The sequence below is a fragment of the Pagrus major genome, chromosome 6, assembly GCF_040436345.1.
Source record: "Pagrus major chromosome 6, Pma_NU_1.0".
NCBI lineage: Eukaryota > Metazoa > Chordata > Actinopteri > Spariformes > Sparidae > Pagrus > Pagrus major.
In genome coordinates this window covers 27,020,319-27,041,955 of record NC_133220.1, presented here as the reverse complement: position 1 = coordinate 27,041,955, position 21,637 = coordinate 27,020,319, and the positions used below count along the sequence as shown (strand labels likewise).

The window sequence follows — 21,637 nt, the reverse complement described above, 5'->3', positions numbered from 1 at the left end:
TAACTTTGTATATTAAAGAGGTGTTGCAGCTTTACATGTTATGTTCAGCTTAATGTTAATGAGGAGTACAGCCTGTGAAAACATTTTTTAATGTCTAACCCTTCCCCTATGAATCTCAAAGGAGCTTTGTCAAATCTGAGAAAATAACCCTGATGATGTCATCAGCATCATCATCTTTAAATTCATAACAGAAAGCTTGCATTACAATCTGCAGTTATAAAGATATTTATATTTACTAGCGATGGAGAGAGCGTCTGATTGACACTATCCAGTTGCATCATGGGAAATGTAGGATCCAGTGTTTTGAGGTCTTGGCCCACGGTGGGGACTAAAGTCAGGATATCTCAGCCTTCACTGCTTTGATATTTCCTTTTTTTTTTTTAAATCTATCCCTCTCAAGTATGCAGGTGCAACACTACATAACTGGAATACCCCTTAAAGTAAGCAGAATGTAGGCATCACATAAGATTGTGTAATGTCTTATGATTGGCATAAGAGTGTTGAGCATTTGTCCTCGTTTCTGACATCATCTAACAACTAATTAAAATGAAAATGTTTCATAGATTAATCAATAATGAAAACCAGTGGTGTGAATGCAGCCAAACACATTAAAAATAAATGAAAATTGATCAATCAGACCACTCAATAGTGTGATGCAAAGTGAATGCTAAACATCCCAAATACAGTTTATTTGCTTCTGCCATCACCTTGTTCAAGGTTTTGAAGTCTGCACTTCCTCTAGCTGTTTGGTTGAGCACAGATGTGCAGTTTTCTCAGTGTGAGTGAGAAGTTCCAATAACAAGCAGTCACTCAAGACAGATTTGAAACACATTCTGAATTCAGGTGTAAACAGCAGTCCGTCTCCAATGGATTTAGACATAATTTTCATTTACTTGGATACAAATCCGGGTCCCTGGTACTGTACTCCAAACTAAATTAAATTTGGCGCAGGCAACAGGCAAAATGAAGTGGCACATTTGGCTTTGATAAACATTTTTTTCCACCTTCTCAATTCTTTTTGTCATGTAACTGACTTTTTTCGCATACTAGCTGTTTTGCAGAACTCACATCATGACTCACACACTCTTTCAGCTGGTGCAGACACCTTTAAAATAAACAGACCTGAAGTCAGCGAGTACACATGACGTTGCTTGCAGAGCCATCTTCAACAGCAGCCTGAGAACATGCTGTTTAGTTTGGAGTATAACACTTGAATGCGATCCTGCTTACCACAGCTCTGTTTGGAACAAGAGAAAAGAGCATGTTAGTTGTGATGGATAAAGTGGGAGGAGATGCAAGTGGAGACAAGGTAGCAGGAGGTTAAAAAGAAAGAGGGGGGAGTGGCTGTAAAGGGGTAAAGTGGGGGAGTCTGAAAGGGATTGGACAGAGGGAGGAAGAGAATCCAGGCTGGATTGCGTTGTGTGAAGGAGGATAAGCTCAGAAAATGAAGAAGTAGGAGAAAGAGCACAAAGGAGGTGGAGAGAGAGCGGCAGAGAGAGCACTTTGGCGTGGTGAGGGGCTGCAGAACACAAGAGCTTCTTTGATTGGTGAGTAAGTGGTCTCTGGGTTTGACTACAACTGCCTGTATCTATGCATCCAAAAATGTAAAAGAGTGCCATCTGGCTGCAAGAAGCAGAGGGTGGATGACTGAGCAACCTCCATGTTTGAAATGATTCTGAATGATAGTATTTGTACTTGGAAGGTCCTCTGTGTTTGTGCATAACAGAGAGATTTGATTTCATTCAGTTGAAGTGCTGTTTGTATTAGCTCTTAATTTGTGATGATTTTGAAGAATATTACTCACTGCGCTCATTTATTTGATATCTCTACTTGTGTGTTAGTAGGTCAGCAGGCATTGTAAGGCAGTTGACTCAGTGCTAAAGCTGTTTCTGCCATGTGTTTTAAGAAGGTGGGACCAAAAGTTGTTTATTTGCCGTCTGTGATTGTGTGAGCTGCGAGGGTGCCAGTCAAGTGTGAGTGTGAAAATGAGATAGCAGGAAGCTAGGTGATAGCACTTCAGAGGCCATGGTTCTAGGTGTGAACTGCCCACTCAGCAGTCTTAACTGAAGCAAATGTCTCTATAGTTCAGGATAAATGGATATACTGCACAGTGGTGTAACTGATTCTAGTGTGAAAAGCTTTTGGGTAGTTCTGCTGGTGGCAAGATGAGGCTCTCTAGAAACTCTCGAACTACTCATCCTGGAATATGTTACGTTAATCTGGCTGAAAAGTATTGTGTGTAGTGATGCTCAAACAGAGAAGTCTTTCAGCACTGGGAGCAATTGTTTTTTTTCCAAAAAAAGACATTTTTGGTTGATCATGTGTGGAGGCTTCTCCTGTGGCACCCAAATTGTTTTCACAGATACCTTTTGTTTCACAGCGACCAAAATGCACTTAATACTGAGCCATCTTTGTCTTATTTAACTTCAGGAGATTCAAGTGAATTAGACGAGATTCATCACTCGGTGCGACCCTTCGCCACCCGCAAGAGTGAACCGCCCTACATTGGGACAACCCCCTCACCACCGGCCATCACGGAGAGCACACAGCAGACACACTCTCACCTGAGCCATCCTCCCCCGGAGGACCCGCTGGGACCTCTGCCTGACAACTGGGAGATGGCCTACACCGAGAACGGAGAGGTCTACTTTATAGAGTAAGTTACCCAACACTTGAATACATGGGCACTTTTCACAGGGTTCCCACAGGTTGAAGTCCTTGAAAGTTTGTGAATTTGAGGGAAGAAATTAAGGTCTTGAATGTTTTTGAAAATAGACCTAAATAAACGTGAGGCCTTGAATAGAAATAGGCTACATTCTGCTGTTTTGCATGTTTGGCTGTAACACAGCAGCACAGTTAAGATGTGTTCACACACTCAAGCCTCTCTATTTTTAATTGTTTTCTGTAACAGTGATGAACCTTGATCGGTGTCTATGCCTTTTAACTATGCTATGTTGGGTCCTTGAATCTGAGGGATTGGAAATTCCAATTCCAAAGTCGTTGAAAATGTCTTAAATTCAAGGTTTAATACAGTGTGGGGGCCCTGTTTTTGGTGTGTGCTGCTTGAGCTGGACTAAGACATTGTGTCAACTTCACTTAGAAGTTCCAAAGATGAGATATTTTACACACTCTTTTGCATGTGTCTGTACATATACTGTTCATGGTTTAATGTTTGACTGACCAAAATTCGAGTTTGTATTCAGACATCAAGTGTAGAAACAAATAAACATTTCTCAGGCTTTCATAGTATTATCGATTCAGTTTATAGCTGCATATGTCCATGTTTCTACTTAATGTGATATATAACAGTAGAATAGAACATGAACCAAAATCACAATTCATTTCTGCAGCTACTTTACTTCAAGGCATATATGCAAAGCAAAAAACATAGAAAGTTGTGGAGAAATTGATCAAAGGTAACCTGGACACATTTCATAGCAATTTACTCTTTGTTGTTTTAACTTATCAGACCTCAGATTCTAATAAATTCAAAATGCTGAGTTGAAGTGGTAATGAGTATCGTGTCTCTGTGAGATGCTGTTGTTTGTTTATGAACTCAGTCCAGGTTCAGTGCTTAAAGCAATTAAGGTCAATTGTAGAAGAGCTTTTCCTCTAATAAACCGTTGAGAGTTCTTTTATTATGAAGGCGCTGCTTTGTCAGTCCTCTTGACTTCTGTAAATGAAATAAAACAGATGAGAATAACCTCTTGAGTCCAACATAATCAAGTGTTGACTGAACAGTCATGCCACTGATTTAGTGACAAACCAGCAAATCTTCACCTAGAAATGCGCACTATAATCATACATTCTGTCAACATCTTTGAAAACCTTCTTGCTCCAAATTAGATGTGAGGATATAAGGATTATTTCTATCACATCAGGGTAATTGTTTTTGTGCTTATTTTATGTTCAGCCACAACACGAAGACCACCTCCTGGATAGACCCTCGGTGCCTGGACAAGCCCCAGAAACCCCTGGAAGAATGTGAAGATGACGGTACGTCCATGTTATGAGATGAAATCCTCTCCTTTCAAACACAGTTGATTGACACAGAATATTGAACTTAGCTTCTACTGGTATCTTTTTTTACACTGGAGGTTCAAAATTGGAGCATGTGATTTGGTGTTTCTGTCAGTCATTCCTTGGCCTTTTGTATTTGCCAAGTGTAAAAACCCACAGGCTGTTTCTTAATTATTAAAAGACTTTTAGAGACAAAAACTTCTTAATGAGTAGATTAAAGATGACTAGTGTTGGACCTCTTCACTTCTGTGTCCAGTCAACTCACCCTATATTTATTTAGAAGTAGAGCTTTTTCCCAGCAGAGTTTTACTAGGTTTGACCAAAACCATTGCTTAGAAATCACGAAATACCTTCTTTTACTTTTTTTTTCACAACATTGAGCTGTTTATGCAGGAGTAGCGGTTCCCCCAGAAGCCCATAGGTGTCAGTGTTGAGTCACAGAAAATGGGGAGCAGTCATTAGGTGGCACTGCTCTGCCAAGCTTTTAGCTGTTTGTCAGAGCAAGATACCCCACAGCTTCACCGCATCAGTCGCATCATGAACCAGGATAGGTTCATACAGACACACAGAGGAGTACTGGTACATAACAGTTTTCTCATGAGGGTGTCTTGTGATCATTTATTTTCCTGTTCAGAAAGTGAAATGTGATAACAGCTGTCATGTCATTAGTAGCTGACATGACAACTTCGGGTTGGATAAAAGTCTGCCTCAACTCCAGACTTCAGTCATTTGGGGAAACATGCTTTGTTATTTTTGTCTACATTGTTTGACACATGAGGCTGAGGCTCTGACTTTGATTTACTCCTGCCACCCAGTGGCCAGATACAGTTGACTGACTCACAGATGTGCACCGTTTTTTCCTCTCTCTTTCCCTCTAACAACGATCCTGTGCTGCTGTGTGGACCGTCCCACTGTGTAGAAGGGGTACACACAGAGGAGCTGGACAATGACTTAGGTAGGATCTTCTCTCTTCTACATACATCCAGTGTCATATTGGTCTTGCACACATCTGAATCACCGCTGCAGTTCAGAAAGTTTCAGCTCAATTTGAAAATGTGTAAAAACACCTCCAGTGGCTCATACACAGATATTTGACAGTAGATGACTATGACAGTGACTCTAATCATCTAGAACTGACACATTATGCCTCTCTGACAGATCTGACCTTCACCCAGCCTCCCCTCTGTATGTAGCTTTGAGTTTAAGCAAACACACACCATTTACTATCAGAAAAGACTGCTTGGAACACAACTGTCTACTTCCCCACATACCACCAGCCAACCAGACACACACACACACAAACCGAGACAAAACACTCACACACCAGCAGATTGTCTTTTCATACATAAGAGACGAGGGCTGATCCGAGGAAGATTGTTATAATGATGATTTCCTAATGGGTGTCTGTCTGAGGCAGACGGCAACAGGCCTTTTTTTTCCCTGAGACCCATCAACACACTAACTAGCCTTTCAGACACAGCAGCGCGGCCACTTGTGCAGGATAAATGGTGTCTGGAGACGGTGCCGTGCTACCGGTATGAACAAGTAATGAATGGTGTCATTCCATCAGGGGAGATATGTGATTAATGTCTGTCTTAGCCCTTTATGATTAACATGTCTTTTTATAGAATTTCGAATAACACTCAATGCATATTACTTTTGTCAAGCGAAAGAATGAAACCTCGCAGAAAAAGAGCTTCTTTTGGCTTCATTTGTAATCAGTTCCACTTTTGTAAAATGGGATTTGAAAGGTTTCCATTTGCCCCAGGGACAGGGGCTTATTCAGGCACCATATTTAAGTGCCAGAATAGAGTCTGTTTTTTCATCATGTGCTAAAGCTGCATTAATCAATATTTTTTATATTAACATCAAATCAGATGACTTAATGTTATGTCAAAGAGGTCACCCAAGAGAAATATCTATTTTTAGCTTCTCTCTAGCTCTTATTTTCTAGCAGCAGGCAGCTGTTTTCAGCAATAAAAACTGAGCATCACATGCAAAAAAGGTTGATGACGTACTGTGAAAGCAAACCGACGGTGTGCAGGGCTTTGATCTAGTTAGCAGCTCCCATGTTTAAGCATCTGAAAGAGTGGCCGTGTTATAATGATCAGATCAGGCGAGCCCCATCATGTCTGTGAGACAGCCCTCGACTGGATGAACATGTTCGATAGTTATCGATCAGCACAATCCAATACAGGTGGGCAAAGAACAAGTAATTAACTCGAGTCCTCGGAGGGGAAGTAGTATGAGCGCAGGCACACACATGCACGAGTTCTCACACAACCCTAACACACACAAAGAGCCTCTCTGTGGTACATGCTTACTCAAGAGAAATCATCTCCAGTGCTATATCAAGAGAATGAGATGCAAACAGTTAAACATGCAATTCATCACACCTGACTCTCCCTCAAATTCACAATATGTTGTGGAAGGTGGGATGTGGGAGGAGGGACACGAGGTGAGAAGAAAACGCTGCTGAACGAGTGACAGATTTCTCTCTCTTTGTCTTTCTCATTTGTGTTTCCACTCACTGAAATGTATACCACGTTGTTAAGACGACTGCAACAGCAAATGTCCTCTCTTTCCTCTCTAACTCACTCACTCACACACAGACACAGACACACACACACACAGGTGCTCCTCCAGGAGCAGAACTAGCGCGGTGTGAAATCAAGTGGGTGATTAAAATTTTGCGCGAGGCGAGGCGGGACCGCATTCCATTTAACGTTCCAGTTGAAAACATCTGAATGATGATTCACCATGCCTGCTTTGTGGCTTCACCCTGCACTACGACGCTCAGGCTGTAACCTTGCATTCTGTTTCAGTATTTTTGCATTAGCTGAATTTAGCAGCTGTTGAAAATATGGAGTAATACTAACTTGCAAGCATCGAATTGACAACTCTGATTGCAGGTTTGTCCGTGGTCACTCTAAAACCACTTATAAGTCTACCTGGTCTGACAAACTGACAAACTGTAATGTGTGTGTGTGTGTGTGTGTGTGTGTTATGTACAGACAATTTAAACATTCCCATCTGCTGCTGACTCCACTCCAACTGAGGGCCTTCCTCATTAGAAAGCAGAGGGAGGCTCTCCAAGTAGGATGATTGTAATTACCATCTACTTGCACACAGGGTGAGGCTTAATTGGCTGGGGGTAATAATATGTAAAACTGATACATCACATGAGAGGACTATTGGACAATCTGTGTTTGTAGCCAATTAGAAGCCTCTGACATTATCTATGTGGACGGCAGCCAGTAATCGATGCCGCTGTAATCAGACTGCAGAACTGATTCAGATGGCTCCGTCGGAGATAATGACATCACCTCTCTGGCAAACAGTGTAGAAATGCAGCACGATCGCACCATCGGGCAATTACATGCCGCTGAAGTGGGCCCAGTCATATTCATATCTTCTCCTAATCATTGTTAATCACGATGGATTCCACTTTTTACTCTCTGCAAAAGTGTCTGCACGTGTATGCAGCTGCCTTCAATGCCACCTCCTTGAATGAAGTAGCTTCTCAAGTCGAGGGCGCAGCCTTAGTTCACAAAGCAGGAGCTGGCACAGGTGAGGTCAGTAAATTTACACATGAACAGGGTGAGTTATGTAAAAAAATAACACAGAGACAAAGTAGCAAGGACAGGCATCTTTTCACTGATACAGCCAAGAAACTGATTAGAAATGAGCTTCTTTGTTGACGGAAAGGGAATATTTCATAATGCTAAAAAAACAAACAAATCCACTCATTTTCCCTGCACATTGTCGGACAGCTTTTTGTGTTTTTTCTACAATGGTTTCAAAGCCCGGATTATTCCTCCCTCCCCCAGTTTCCCCTCCTTCTCACCTTTATCTGTCGATCCCTCCTTGCTTTTTTTGCCTCCCACTTCCATGCCTTCCCTTTCCCTGACCCCTTCCACCACTCCTTTCTCACACCTCCTTTCATCTCTCCATCCTTCCATTCATCCACCCATCTCTGCCCAAGGGGGTCTTGCTCTGCTCTTATCTGATGTGTGGAAATGTCAGCAATGTGAGGGGACAGGGACAGGCCAGCCAGACAGCCTGTGAAGCTGTTCAGTCACTGTGGCCCCGGAGACTGACTGACAGGCAGACACAGTGAGAGCCAAAAGGTCTCCGCTGGGCTCGCCTCTAATGGCTCAATACATGGCCCCCAGCAACCTCACAGCCTTGAGTTTTTTTTTCCTCGTTCCCGCAGTCTCATTCTGTCTTTTTTCTCTGCTTCTCTTTGTAGAACTTCCACCAGGATGGGAGAAAATAGACGATCCGGTGTATGGGGTCTACTATGTTGAGTAAGTGAACGTGTACGACATCCGGACAGGCTGACGCTGCACACATGCACGCAGGAAGATGAAGAAGAAACAGCCTTCTTGCATTTTTCTTCCCGCACATAAATAGAAATGCTCTCACACATTTTTTCGTTCGGAAAAAATGAAACTCTTGACCTTACTGTAAATAGGAGCAGCTCTGATGTACGTACAGTTCTGCCGTTAATTAGACGTCACAGCAAGATTTCACGTCAGCTATTTTTGGTCTTTTGTCTTCTGAAAATGTAGGCCATTTTGTTTGTGTCATTATCTTTTGGGAAAAGGCGCAGCGAGTGTTTGTGTGTGCATCTCATCTCATGTGAAGCCCCTCGGTGTCAACATTAATACGAATATGTTTCATGTGTTTTTGATGTTGTTCAAAGCAACACCTGGGGGCTCAGGGCTGTGGCATTTCTATTTTTCCCCTCTTTGTCTCTAACAGATGCTATTCACTGTTTGCTTCGTTTGCTGTATAATATCATGTGGCGCTTTCAGGTGTTATTCTCCTGCTGGTAGGTCAGCACAAAACCCCCCAGAGTCTTGAATTAAGCCATCATCAACATGTGATTTTATATGATGTGATTTGTGGGCAGGATTGTGTCACGCATGTCTCAGAGAGAGGTTTCTGTGTATGTGCGGATGCATGCATGTGTATTGTGCCACTGTGAATTAATCAAATCTTATCGCCGTGTCTCCCCTCCCTCTCTGGACCCTATCTCTCTCTCTTCTGTTATCCTATCCTCTCCTCTGTGTCTGTTTTCCCTCCCTGCTGCGCTCCACTTCCCCGCTGATATTTACCTCTTGTCCTACATCCTGTTTTCTATTTCTTATTTTCCATCCATTCCTCCCGTCCCTCATTTCATATTCCTCAACCTCACATCCACTCGTCCCTCCTCCCACCGTCCCTAAAGTCATATCAACAGGAAGACCCAGTATGAGAATCCAGTGTTGGAGGCTAAGAGGCGCAGGCAGCTGGAGCAGCAGCAGCCTCAGCAGCCTCAGCCCCAAAGCCAGCAGCCACCTGAAGGTGAGCGCTACATCCGAGGTTCGTTCACAAGCCCCCACCAAGGGCGTCATTTACTTTCTTTCTATTCATGTGTGCGACTCTGTATGAGACTGTGTGTGAGATTGTGTCTGTATTGCAATGATTGCTACAGTAATCGATGTTGCTGCTACTGCCTTATGATTTGCTAAGTGCCCTTCCATAAAGGCATAACTATTATTTGCGGCTGTGCCATGCAGCCTTTTTGAAGTTAATTTCTGTTTTCTGTGTTGCTATTGGACACTTGTGTGTGTAATATCTTGAAAGCTTCATTTTCTCTAGGTGAAGACAGGTAAGTTTGGCTTCATCTGGACATGATCGACCTGCTAAATAAAAGGCCATTTAAAGGTGTACTGCGTAGTTTTGGGGAAGACATTTTAATAACGAGAAAGATCTTCATTGACTGATTTTTTTTTTTAATGCTTAAACAAACTAAATAAACAAACTATTTTGGTTTTTATGACTGAATAAAATAAATAGACATACTGACCTTAAAGGAAAATAGAATTTCATACTGTTTTACTTTACTGTTTATATGTGGCGGACCCTGCCACCTTTCTAAGCAAACAATGTTCTGGGGATCTTATTTTCCTCTGAGACCAGCTTTTTTATTCAGTTATGGAAAAAATGAGTTTGTAGCATTAATGTTGTAAATGTTAAAATTCTGAGTTTGATTGTCTTCCCCAAAACTACACAGTGCCCCTTTAATAAAGCAATAAGTGCTACCAGCAATAACAGTGATGATGCAGCTCGCACAGCTGCCACAACTCAACCAATCGGTAACCTTAGCTTGCTCCTGCTTCTTGTCTCAAACCATATGCATTCAGAGGACGCCCCGCAGAGAGATTAATTGTAAATGCATGCGGGCCCACAGAGGGACTCTCCTATCGCACTCCACCTTCTGCTCATTCAGCAGAAATCATTCGTATCCACTCGATTACCTGCTGACTTTTCCCTCCGTCTGAAAGCTCAATCTCTTTTCAAAAAAACTCGATACCTTCAAGCGGAGTTTTTACCCATTTTTCCTCACCTCTGCATTGATTCCGTTTCACTGTGGAGAATATTAATGAGGGTTGTAGTCTGATCAGCGCCGTGATGCCCTAACAAGGTGATTAATCAAAGTTGGTCGCCATAATGAAGAAAGGGGTTGCTCTAGTTTCCTACAGCTCCATTTGTGTTCAATAAGGAGGTGTGAAATGGTGTTTATGAAGTTTGTGCGACCTGTTTAACCCGAGTTTACACGTTATCTTCAGTGGGGAGATGTGAAACTGTAATGTAGGTTACACACAGGGCTGGACAATATATCGATTATAACATCATCATGATATGAGTTGTCCTGGATTTAAAGGCTGCATTACAGTAAAGATCTATCATTTTCTGAACTCAAAAGACTTGTTTAGTCATTATATCCACATTACTGATGATTATTCACAAAAATCTCATTGTATAAATATTTTGTGACAGTACCATCCCTACAATATTAGTGCTATATCGCTTTCAAGGTTTGTCGCCCGGTCCAAGCATTTATGAAGCACTTTAGAGGAGATTTCAATAGATCGAGTATCACAATATAGTCAAAAAATATCGCTAAATAACGTTTATTACATTCAGGCTATATTGCCAAGATCTCGTTTCACATAATACTGTATCTTGGTAATTTTTCGACCTATTCCTTCACAAGTTCCTCCCACTTCATAGAAAGCTAAATTGCTTATTCCCAAACACACAGCGCAGTAGGCCATGTCGTCCCAGAGCCCTTAGCCCCGGTTCCTCCCACAAGTAGGTCAGCCACGCACCTGTTTCGACCCCACCTAGAGAACATGTGCCTCTTGCTGTTGCAGAATGGATCGAGGACTCTGCGTTGGCAGGGGCCCCACTGGCCAGCTATGCTGCCAACCACCAGGAGACCTACAGGGACCCTCAGACAGGACCTCCAGTGCCCAACGCAATGGGACAAAAACGTAAGTTCTCACCTATATAGAATAATGATGTTCATAAAAAAAGGATTGCTCATTATTTGTCTGTTTCTTCGCTTTGTTACCCAGAGCGACTTATTATGAGGTACACCAAATTACAATGTGGTTTGTCTCCCTGAGCTGGTGCCTCAGGGTGTGTTTGCGTTTTCATGATGGAGGAGCAGTTATGAATCGACACTCTCTGTATAAGTTTAATCAAATAATTAAAATAAAATTCAACCTTATCTGGTATGTGCAATAAATTTGAAGTGTTTTCCAAGAGAGAGAGCTCGAGGCAGTGTCAAAGACAAACACACAGCTCTGCCAAGTCCAGTCTTACTTTATATATGTGCTCTCTCTGTGTTTACGGGGTTTACTCCACATGTTGCTTCTCATGGATCCTGTTTTGTTGTTCTATTTACTGGATCAAATAATGTCCTGATTTCACCCACCATTTAGCCACACACACACCTACGGACACAGTGTCTAGCCGTTACTGTGTGTTCCTTCTCGTGGTTGCCAGCTCTTTTTATACCAGCCTCCCACTAGCAGCTTGTCTAATTAGCACAGCCATTGCGGAGAATTAACTGCCTCACCCCGTCTTTTCCTCTTACTCTCCCTTGCGGCTCTGTTGGCCTGTTCTTTCCTTTCCCCCCTCATCGATCTCTTTTTTTTATGGCCCACATTGGCCGTCTCGCTGGCTTTTGTCTTGTCTCCTGCCACTCTCTCCGCTTTGGTTCAATTGTTGGTTCTGTCCATCAGTCTGTCTGTTTACCGCTATCTTTCCCCCCCTCCCTCTCTGACTTTGCTATTCTGTACTGTCCTAGGCCTTGACATTCCTCCAGAGAAAGGCATCATTTGAAATCTCTTTATCTAACTACCTACTTTCATGTTCCTCCTGCTTCCTGGTCTGTTCTTACATCTACGGATCCCTCGCGGATAAAGCCGCCATCTATGTTCACAGTTTTGTTACATCTCTCCTGTTCTGAAAAACGCTATTATAAGGCACACACACACACACACACATACACACACTGAGAAAACACCACAAACACAAGGACACATACTGACTCCAAGGGTAATGCATTTTTCATTGAATGCATAAGCTGTAGCTCGAGCACAAGCTAATGTTGTGCTGCAGGTCACTAAGCACACAATTCTGTGTGGCCCTTTCTCCTTAATTTATACTTACTCTATCTCCATCTGCCTGTTTGCTTTCATTCTTTCCCTTCACCTCTGACAACATCTCATTATTCATTTGTGTGAAGTAATTTCCGTAGCATTTGGCTTACATTGTGTCTATTAATAGACATTTCTATCTCACCCTGTATTCAACTGTTGCTCCCCGTCACTCCCATTCTCGACAGCGAAGAGAGCAGATGTATACCTCACACAACTGAATCCATCTCAAATCTTTCTTCGTTTTATCCTTAATGCCAGATAATGAGGCAGTGTTTGAGCACTTCTCATGACTGGGTTTCTGTGTTAATTAAACCCTCACAACCAGAGCTGAATGATAGAGATGCCTTGACAGCAGATGAGGTTGTACTTTTGGTACCCGTGTACTGAGGCAGAACCCTCTCTCACAAAAATGCTTTTGCCATGTGACCTTCACGGATTAAGGATGTCACTTGGCATTCGATTTCATTACTCAAAAAGAAAATAATCTGGTGCCTCACGAAATGTGAAAGACACTGCAAATGAGGTAATCATGAAGCTGAAATAGTGCAATTTGATTTTAACCATGTTAAAGGGGCACTGTGTAGTTCTGAAGAAGAAATTCTCACAATTTTAATATTTACATTATTAATGAGATAATAACCCTAACCCAGAAATGTGTATTTTTTACAAAACTGAATAAACAAGCTGTTCTCAGAGGAAAATGAGGTCCCCCGAACAGTCTTTGAAGCTAGAAAGGTGGCAGATATAAACAAAGTAAAACAGTATAAATTGTGTTGTCCTTTAAGGTCAGTGAAAATCTTTCTCTTCTGATTAAAAATGATTCCCCAAAACCACACAGTGCACCTTTAATGAGGTTAAATATGCATAAATTGTCATTAGTGCTTTGTGTCCCTTTGACTCCATGCACTTTAAAGTAATCAATGTAGCCAATCAGCGCAAGCACAGGATCAGTTGAAGATCCTTTATAAGCATCATATACAGCTGTAACCAGCATAGTTGCCTGATACTGCCCACAGACTCACCTTCAGTCCCAGAATCAAGGCCCTTGTTTGGATTGTATGATTGATGATGCCATCATTGGGGATTACCTCACTTGTCCTTCCGATTCTCTTTTAAACTAATTAGTCTGTTTATTATAATGAGTCTGTTTTGATTCTGTTGTCATCAGACCAGAAACCGTGGCCTGTAGCCATTACACTCATTAAGGTTAGTTGTGTGTTTAGATTATTGATTAAGTGTTAATATTATTGTGCCAGTGAATTAAAGCTTTTTAATGAAGCCCAGATTCAGCATAACACCAGACAGAGAGCAGTTTTCCCATTTTTGTTGACATGCAAACAGAACTGAAAGCTGCTTAATTCAGTCTGTGCTGGTGTATCAGAATGAACAAAGTCGAATCATCTGTGTCTTTGTGTTCAGGAGGGAAGCCTTTCTTTACTCGGAACCGATCCGAACTTAAGGGGACCTTCATCAATACCAAGCTGAAAAAGAGTCGCCGAGGGTTTGGTTTCACTGTTGTTGGAGGCGACGAGCCGGACGAGTTCCTGCAAATCAAGAGCCTGGTTTTAGATGGACCTGCTGCCCTTGATGGCAAAATGGAGACAGGTTGGTGCACTATAATTTTGAAGTTAACAAAGAAGGAATACTGCTTTTGAATATTGCTTTCGTTGGATTTTCTGAATGCTGTTCTTAAAGGAGACATATTGTGCTAATTTTCAGGTTCATAATTTTATTTTGGGTTACTACTAGATTAGGTTTACATGCTTTAGTGCTCAAAAAACATCAATGTTTACATCAGTTTTCTCCTGTTCCTGTCTCTTTAAGGCCGCACCTCCCCAATAACCAGTATCCCCTGATTGGTCAGCTCTCACACGCTTGACCCGACACCGCTGACAACAACAGAGCAGCTGTGCTCATTTTTTAAGTGCCAAACTAGCCACGAAGCATAAATTATGCAAATGTGACATAGTGTGATGTCATGTAAAGGCGGGACTACGGACTATTTAAAACACGGAAGGACAGGAGAAAAATGAAAAAGCATAAAATGTCTCCTTTAATTGTGGAAGCTAAAACGTAGCTGATAGATGACTTCCTTACATACAAAACAAACTTAACTCCTCCCTCTTCTCCACCCTAAGGTGACGTCATCGTGAGCGTCAACGACACATGTGTGCTAGGCTACACCCATGCCCAAGTTGTGAAGATCTTCCAGTCCATCCCAATTGGCTCCATGGTCAACTTGGAGCTGTGCCGTGGCTACCCACTGCCCTTTGACCCCGATGACCCCAACACCAGCCTGGTTACCTCAGTGGCCATTCTAGACAACAAAGAGCCCATCATTGTGAACGGCCAGGAGGCCACCAACAGCTACGACTCACCATCCAGCCACGGCAGTCAGAACAACAACAACGGCTCGACCAACGGCGGGGCACCCCTCAACGGCCTCCCCCGACCCCACAGCCCCTCAGCAGAGGTGGCCTCCGACACCTCTTCCCAGCACGGCTACCCCAGCGATGTGGTCACCCTGGCCTCATCCATCGCAACACAACCAGAGCTCATCACTGTACACATGGAGAAAGGAGACAAGGGCTTCGGCTTCACCATCGCCGACAGTCCCGGAGGTGGAGGCCAGAGGGTGAAACAGATCGTGGACTACCCGCGCTGCCGCGGCCTCAAGGAGGGCGACATCATCGTGGAGGTGAACAAGAGAAACGTGCAGAGCATGTCGCACAACCAGGTGGTCGACCTGCTCAGCAAGTGTCCCAAAGGCAGCGAGGTCACCATGCTGGTGCAGAGAGGTGAGTGGAGGCTCGTCTGTCGTCTTGGTGAATGTGTCATTCATATTGTGACTGATGAGTGCAGATGGAGTGGAGGAAGATGCAGAACAGGTGTGGAGTTATGTGGCGGTTACTGATTTATGTGCCCATATGTTGAAATATTACAAAACAAAACAAACCTTTCCCATGAAGCTGCTCGGTGCTGTTGACAAAAACTAATGGGCTTCTGCCTTACAGGCTGTTCAGGCTCTTTTATTGACACACATATTTATTTATTCATGTAAATAGAGGTTGGAAGCAAAAAGGAGATCGTAAAGAAAGACGAGGTAGAGGGATAATTATGGTATGGAAGGAGAGAAGGAGCCGCAGAGGAACGCTGAAAGTAAAGTAGAGAAGAGAGAGTGAGGTTTTTATACTGAAAAGCATCGACTGTCAGAACATTACAGCTGCCTTGAAATGGAAAAAGGAGGAGAGAGGAGGAAAAGTGAAATATGGGAGGGCTATGTTAAGAAGAGTGAGAGACTCAGGTCTGAATATTCTTCTTTTTATTCTGCCTGTCTCATATTCAGCTTCTCTGTTTCTGTCTGCTGTTTATGTTTGCTGACAACATGTCAGGTTTATTTTAGGCTTTTAGTGTCAAAGTTGGTCGCTTTAAAGATGCCACCAATTGTTCTCCTGGGCCTTTTAGCCACCCACATGACTGTCCTACTTGATATGAGCTAAATCAGTCAGTGACATTTTGTACTGTTAACATAAATTTTCAGCGTTAGTTGGGGCGATGTCAATGCTGCGAAGAACAGTGCACCATGATGTGACTGCTGCTATTCGACGTGTGCAACCCAACTTTTGTCACAGTTTCTGATTGAAAATCACTGTCGCACAGAAGCACTAAATGGAAACAAAGCAACTGTGAATGGAGAATAAAACTGAAATGATTGAATTTCAGTATTTTCCCCTCCAATCCCCCTCAGACTCGCAGACCTCCAGAGCTCTAAACGCACTGTGTGATACAAGTAATTGGACTATTTTCTCTGTCAGACTGTCCATAGCTTGCTTTGGGGCTTATTAATTCAAGTAACTAAAAGGTTTTTGTGTCTGTGTGCACACGCAGAGTTTATCTCCTCTGTGGGGTTAAGTGCTCAGAACTGTCAAGGGAAATTGGTCAGATGAATGGCGGCCGAGTCACATTGTAGTCTCACATTGAGCCCGTGTTTCTTTCTGTCGCTTTATCTACATGTGTGACTCCGTCTCAATTTGTATCTCCGGCTCTCTCCATGTTGTCACTCGCTCTCTTCTCCTCGCTTCTTGACACTCCAAACTTACACAGACCAAACCGCTCCACTCGCTTTCACTGGCTTTTTCAAATGAGTTGCATTTCTTCATTGTGCGAGTGTACACAAGCTCATAAAGTGATAGTGCCTCATAAGGGGCATAATGGGCTGTCAATAAGGCAGCTGGGATTGTGTAAAAGTAGCGACTGGCTTTGAGTGCCGCTGACAGACAGATATGACTGTGATAGAACCAAGGGCACTGAGCTCAAAGACAAAATGGATAGTCATCATCATGGATAGTCATCATGCATTTGAAGTGTTTTAATTGAACCAACATCACTCAACACCTTGAATGGATTGATCCTAGTTAGGGTTTGGTACAAAGGATGCCAGCAGGCAGAGAAAAGCAAACACAGGGACCAAATATGAAATCCAGTTTAATCTTAAATGTATTACAGGGTTATTGGGTTGGTATTGACTTTAGATTTTAAGATCATGATTTGATTACATTTTTGATTAAAACCTTTTTTTTATGTTATTGAGAGTGATATAACCGGCATATGTTTAAAGGTATATATCACCAGTTTTGTCATGATACCATATTATAACCATTCTTTGGACAGCGTTATTATATTTGTCACTATTATGAAGTCTGCCATGATCCGATTTGATTCAATTCAGGGGCCTGCGATCGATAGAGACGATATTATATGCCCATTAAACACAGTTACAGAAGAAGCTGCCGCTGCTTTCTTTTATGCTTTTGGACAGAGAAAAACAACACATAAAAAATTGTAAGCGATTAAGCGCAGTATAATTTACTTTAAACTGACTTCGCTAACACACATAAAACACGCCAACACAACAACAGTTAATAAGAGTATAAAACGTGGCTCAATATCGAATGTCAGAGAGACAGAACAATTGTTTTACTGATTTTAAGCCTATGGCATTTTACATTACATAAATTAGCCGAGCAGCTAGCGGACTTTCCCTCTACTCATAGCTTGACAAATTACGTATTAAGTATTACTTAACCTTTTTCTTACTCACTGCATCTCCTGACAGAACATGATGCTTGAATTTCAGCCTGCATGCACGTTTTTTCCGTCTAACATTGTTGAAACAGAGCCGCTCATATTGCCATAGCGAGAGCAACAAGTTAGCAAGCCCAAAGTATTTCCACACAGTTGATTTACTCCTGAGAGAGGTGTAAATATCCTCATTGTCTTGTTCTTGGCTGCTTGCCATTATCTACCTGGCACTAGCATTATTTGAATGTTTAGAAAGGAGGTGCACCTGGATGGTGCCAAAGGGAATTACAAAGTAAAGGCGCATCTTAAAAATGATGATATAGATCAGTGTTTTTACTTTGCATGGATCACAGTGGATCGTTGATCATTGAATCGAAATATATCGATCCAGATTGATGGATCATTATACCATTAATTTTCATATATAGTGTGCTCCATCGACTTTTGATTTAGAATTGAAATTGTGACACAGTTAAGCATATTAAAGCAGGACCCGCTGTTCTGATGCTTCATGCAGGTTCATAAAAATAATTGATAGAACAAGAGTCTGATCACTGCACTTCAGCCATTTGCACAATTAAGCACCAAGTGCTGCCTACTGTGTGTTTTACAAAGAACTTTTCTGATGAAGAGCCTAATGGCTCCAACATCAAAACACAGTCAGCAATTAGTGAGCCAAAATACAAATTGGACCAGCACAGTGTCGACTCATTTTTTTTTCTCCTGCACCGAGTATCAAACCTCCAACTATTTTATTTTATTTTGTTGGTTCCAATCGATGTGTCTGTAGAAGAGAACCGAAAGCTGTCAAGTCCTAACATCTGCCCCTTAATCCTTTCATGCCCCCTTTAAATGTTTTCTCTAACAGTGTCATGTCGAATAATGGATCTGTTTACATCTTATGTGTCAACGCCCCCTCAACAAAGCGACATTCACTAGTCTTAGGTGTTGCCTGACACACATGCCCACACACACTGTTGCACTCATGAGAACATAAACCAAGGTTTTAGACACGGTGCCTTAATTACTCTCCGGCTCTGACTCTCTTCACTGCTTTCTCACTCCGGCTCACTCCACCAGTAGCGGCGAGGCACGCTGGCCTCTAATTGGGGTCCTGATGTCAGCTTTGCTTATCATACACATACATCTTTTTCTCTCTTGTGCTCTCTTTTACTCTCACTCTCCTTCCATCCATCAAGGATCTCTTCTTCCCTGAGCAAACACCGCTTCTGCATGCGCGCACACACACAAACACACACAGGCATCAGTGTCGGTCTCACACATGAAGAGCCTTGCATCCAATTATAAATCTGCAGCAGAAAGACCCGTGCATGGTCTTAATTGGTGAAGATCCCTTCCTCCAACCCTCCATTCCCCCTTTTCTGTTTCTATTCCCACACTGCCAGAATGTAGATTCTCACCCTCTCGCCACATGAAGATGGGAGCCAATCCCTGAGGACCAGGCACACACTCGTTAGTAGTGCACAAGTCAGATTGTGTGAAAATGTGAAGCTCCACACATGAGCTAGTGTGCTGGATATTGTGGAGGGCACCTGTGAAACTCATTTGATTAACTTTATCTGAGAAAGCTACATTAGCTTTGAATAATCTCATACAGAGAAAGGTCAGATGTCAGGTTATGAGTGCTTTATAGGTTAAGCTCACAGAACACAAAGGTTCTGCAGTCATTTTGGACTGCCTATAAGCACACAGGCATGATTTATTGCTTCAATCAGGCCTGTGTTTCGTGATACATCGTTCTTTCATTTGTCTAATTACACTGCTCTAATGTGCTCATTTTCCCCCTGCCTGTCTTCTCCTGCCCCCACTGATGCTCTGGCATAACTCATTTTAGCCCCTGATGTCTTGCCGTAGTGCAGACTTTAATTTCCTCTCCCCTGTTCCCTTTAAAAAGGTGTAAACGTTACAGGGTCCACAGGGACACATACACCTGCTCCACAGCCTTTTGTCAGCGAAAACTTGTTTAGTTTTAGAATTTGTGAAACACAGCATCTCAGCAGCCCAGCAGCTCGTGTCATTAGTCAGCTATAGAAAAATGAAGCCCATTTGTCTCAGCGCGGATGTAGAGTCGTGTTCTACTCTATTTTTCTTCTTCTCCTTTTTTTTTTTTACCTGTTTGTAAGGCCTGGCAGGTGCTGCAATGAACACAAGGTAATTTGTGTTTGGCTGCAGTAACAGCTCGTAGCCATGTGCAGGAAATGGAAGGAAAGATAGCTGCAGTGGGCGGAGGGAGAGGAGGAGAGCTGTGGATGGAAGGATGTCAGAGGATCAGAGAGATGATAAAAGAGCGGTGCAGAAACCCCCATGATGCTCTGCTCTCCCTCTTTCTCGAGCGCTCTCTCTTTTCCTCTCCCTCCCCCCACTTCATGACTCATCAATCAACGGTGACACATTAGTTGCTGCTGGGGAATCAGGCCTCACACTTCTCTCCTCTTGGTGTGAGAGATGGACCTTCACTCTCCTCCCACGTAGCCAGCGGATGGACAAATGGCAGGTTGAGGGACTAACATGGACAAGAGGTGGTGACTATTTTGCAAATATCAATGTATTTGATAGTCACTTTCCTTATTTCCTGTTTAATTAAATGGGAAGCTAAACACCCAAAGACATGTCCGAGACCTCATATTATCTGTATAGCTACTTGGAGAACTCTTAAGAGCAGTCATCTACAAAGAATCCATAGTGTTAAAGCACAAATGGGTGTGTTTCCTCTTGTTTACCTTTGCGCGTTTCCCCTCATTGCCTTTAAGTGCAGCTTGAAAGAGATTTATTGTACCCTTGAAGACAGACAGTTGAAATGTTTGTTTTCCTTTGTCTTTTCATGGATGTGTGGCTTAAAGAGGGTAAAAACACCGAGTGGATCATTGCCACACTAGATAGCTCTTATTGGCATAATGCTGGGCAAGTGAACCGACAGCTTGTAAATGCCTGCTGTCAAAAAGCACTCCACGGATCAGTGTTCTTTGAGGACACACACTGATAGGCCCAAACACAATTACGTGAACTCGCATAACCCACATAAACAAACTGGCAGTTACCGGCATGCACATTCATAAGGCCCGGTATAATGTGGACAGTCTTGTACACAGCCATTAGAAGGAGATAAACGTTGATGATGGGTCCCTGCACAGACCAAAGCAGGAAATCAATTCACTGTATGGGCAGGAAGCGCCGTATTTTTGCCCACTTCGCATTAAAAATTCTGCTGACTGAACGTTCCAGTGGCACCATAACGAACAGCAGTGCAGTCCTGGAAAGCAATGATGTAGGGGGGGTAAGCGGCCTGTCCGCTAGGTGCCCAAGATTCACCTCTGCTCGCTGGAGGCTTGAGCCGGTGAATCACCCGCTTGTTGCTCAAGAGACAAGGTGAGCCTCCCACCCCCCACCCACCTCCCATGCCTTCACACCTCCATAGCTATTGGGCGAATTGTAAATCTCCACCACTGCACCATCCTTTGTTTCTATGACAATGCTCTGCAGATAATCTGCGCTGGGGGTCTCCTCTGGGTGGATGTGTGCATTTGGTGGAGGAGGGGATTTCACCCCTTCCAGGGAAAAAAACACTCCTCGGTTCTATTTCTTATCATAAGGCACCTTCCTCAAAAGAAAAAACTGCTTTTTCTGCATCCACGCTCTCCCTGGTCATCTTTATTACCTAGTTAGCCACACTGGTATGACCGCTCTGTCACATTTAATTCCACTGTTTACAAACAGATGAAGCTAAATAAAGCTGTACTCTACAGGGCTGTCACATCCTGCCCGCTGCCGATGTACGCAGCTGATGTGAGCCTCTCACTCCTTGGAGACCGTCTGTCAGATCCCCACAGTCACCAGGCGCTGTCGCCACGGTGACAGATGGACCTGCCTGTTGGAAGCCATCACTCGGAGCCGAGATTCCACCGACGCTTATGCACACGCACCGTGCACTGTGGACAGACAACATAATCTGCTTAGTAATGGCCTCCGTTTAGTGACTGCTACGCTGCCAGGTTGTTACAACAGTTCCTATC

General features: G+C 43.0%; 1 protein-coding gene across 5 annotated transcripts in view; it reads left to right on the top strand.

Annotated features, from left to right (window-relative positions):
• The window catches only part of magi1b (membrane associated guanylate kinase, WW and PDZ domain containing 1b), a 144,064-nt gene that overhangs the window by 96,578 nt on the left and 25,849 nt on the right, over nucleotides 1-21,637 (top strand). For 4 of the 5 annotated variants that reach the window (XM_073468118.1, XM_073468117.1, XM_073468116.1 and 1 more), the window contains exons 5-12: nucleotides 2,431-2,656; nucleotides 3,914-3,996; nucleotides 4,940-4,975; nucleotides 8,273-8,330; nucleotides 9,257-9,390; nucleotides 11,229-11,348; nucleotides 13,944-14,129; nucleotides 14,663-15,322. In XM_073468118.1, coding sequence (XP_073324219.1) covers nucleotides 2,431-2,656; nucleotides 3,914-3,996; nucleotides 4,940-4,975; nucleotides 8,273-8,330; nucleotides 9,257-9,390; nucleotides 11,229-11,348; nucleotides 13,944-14,129; nucleotides 14,663-15,322 — 1,503 coding nt within the window. The remainder of the gene's footprint in view (nucleotides 1-2,430; nucleotides 2,657-3,913; nucleotides 3,997-4,939; nucleotides 4,976-8,272; nucleotides 8,331-9,256; nucleotides 9,391-11,228; nucleotides 11,349-13,943; nucleotides 14,130-14,662; nucleotides 15,323-21,637) is intronic. The other variant, XM_073468114.1, reaches the window with a different exon arrangement.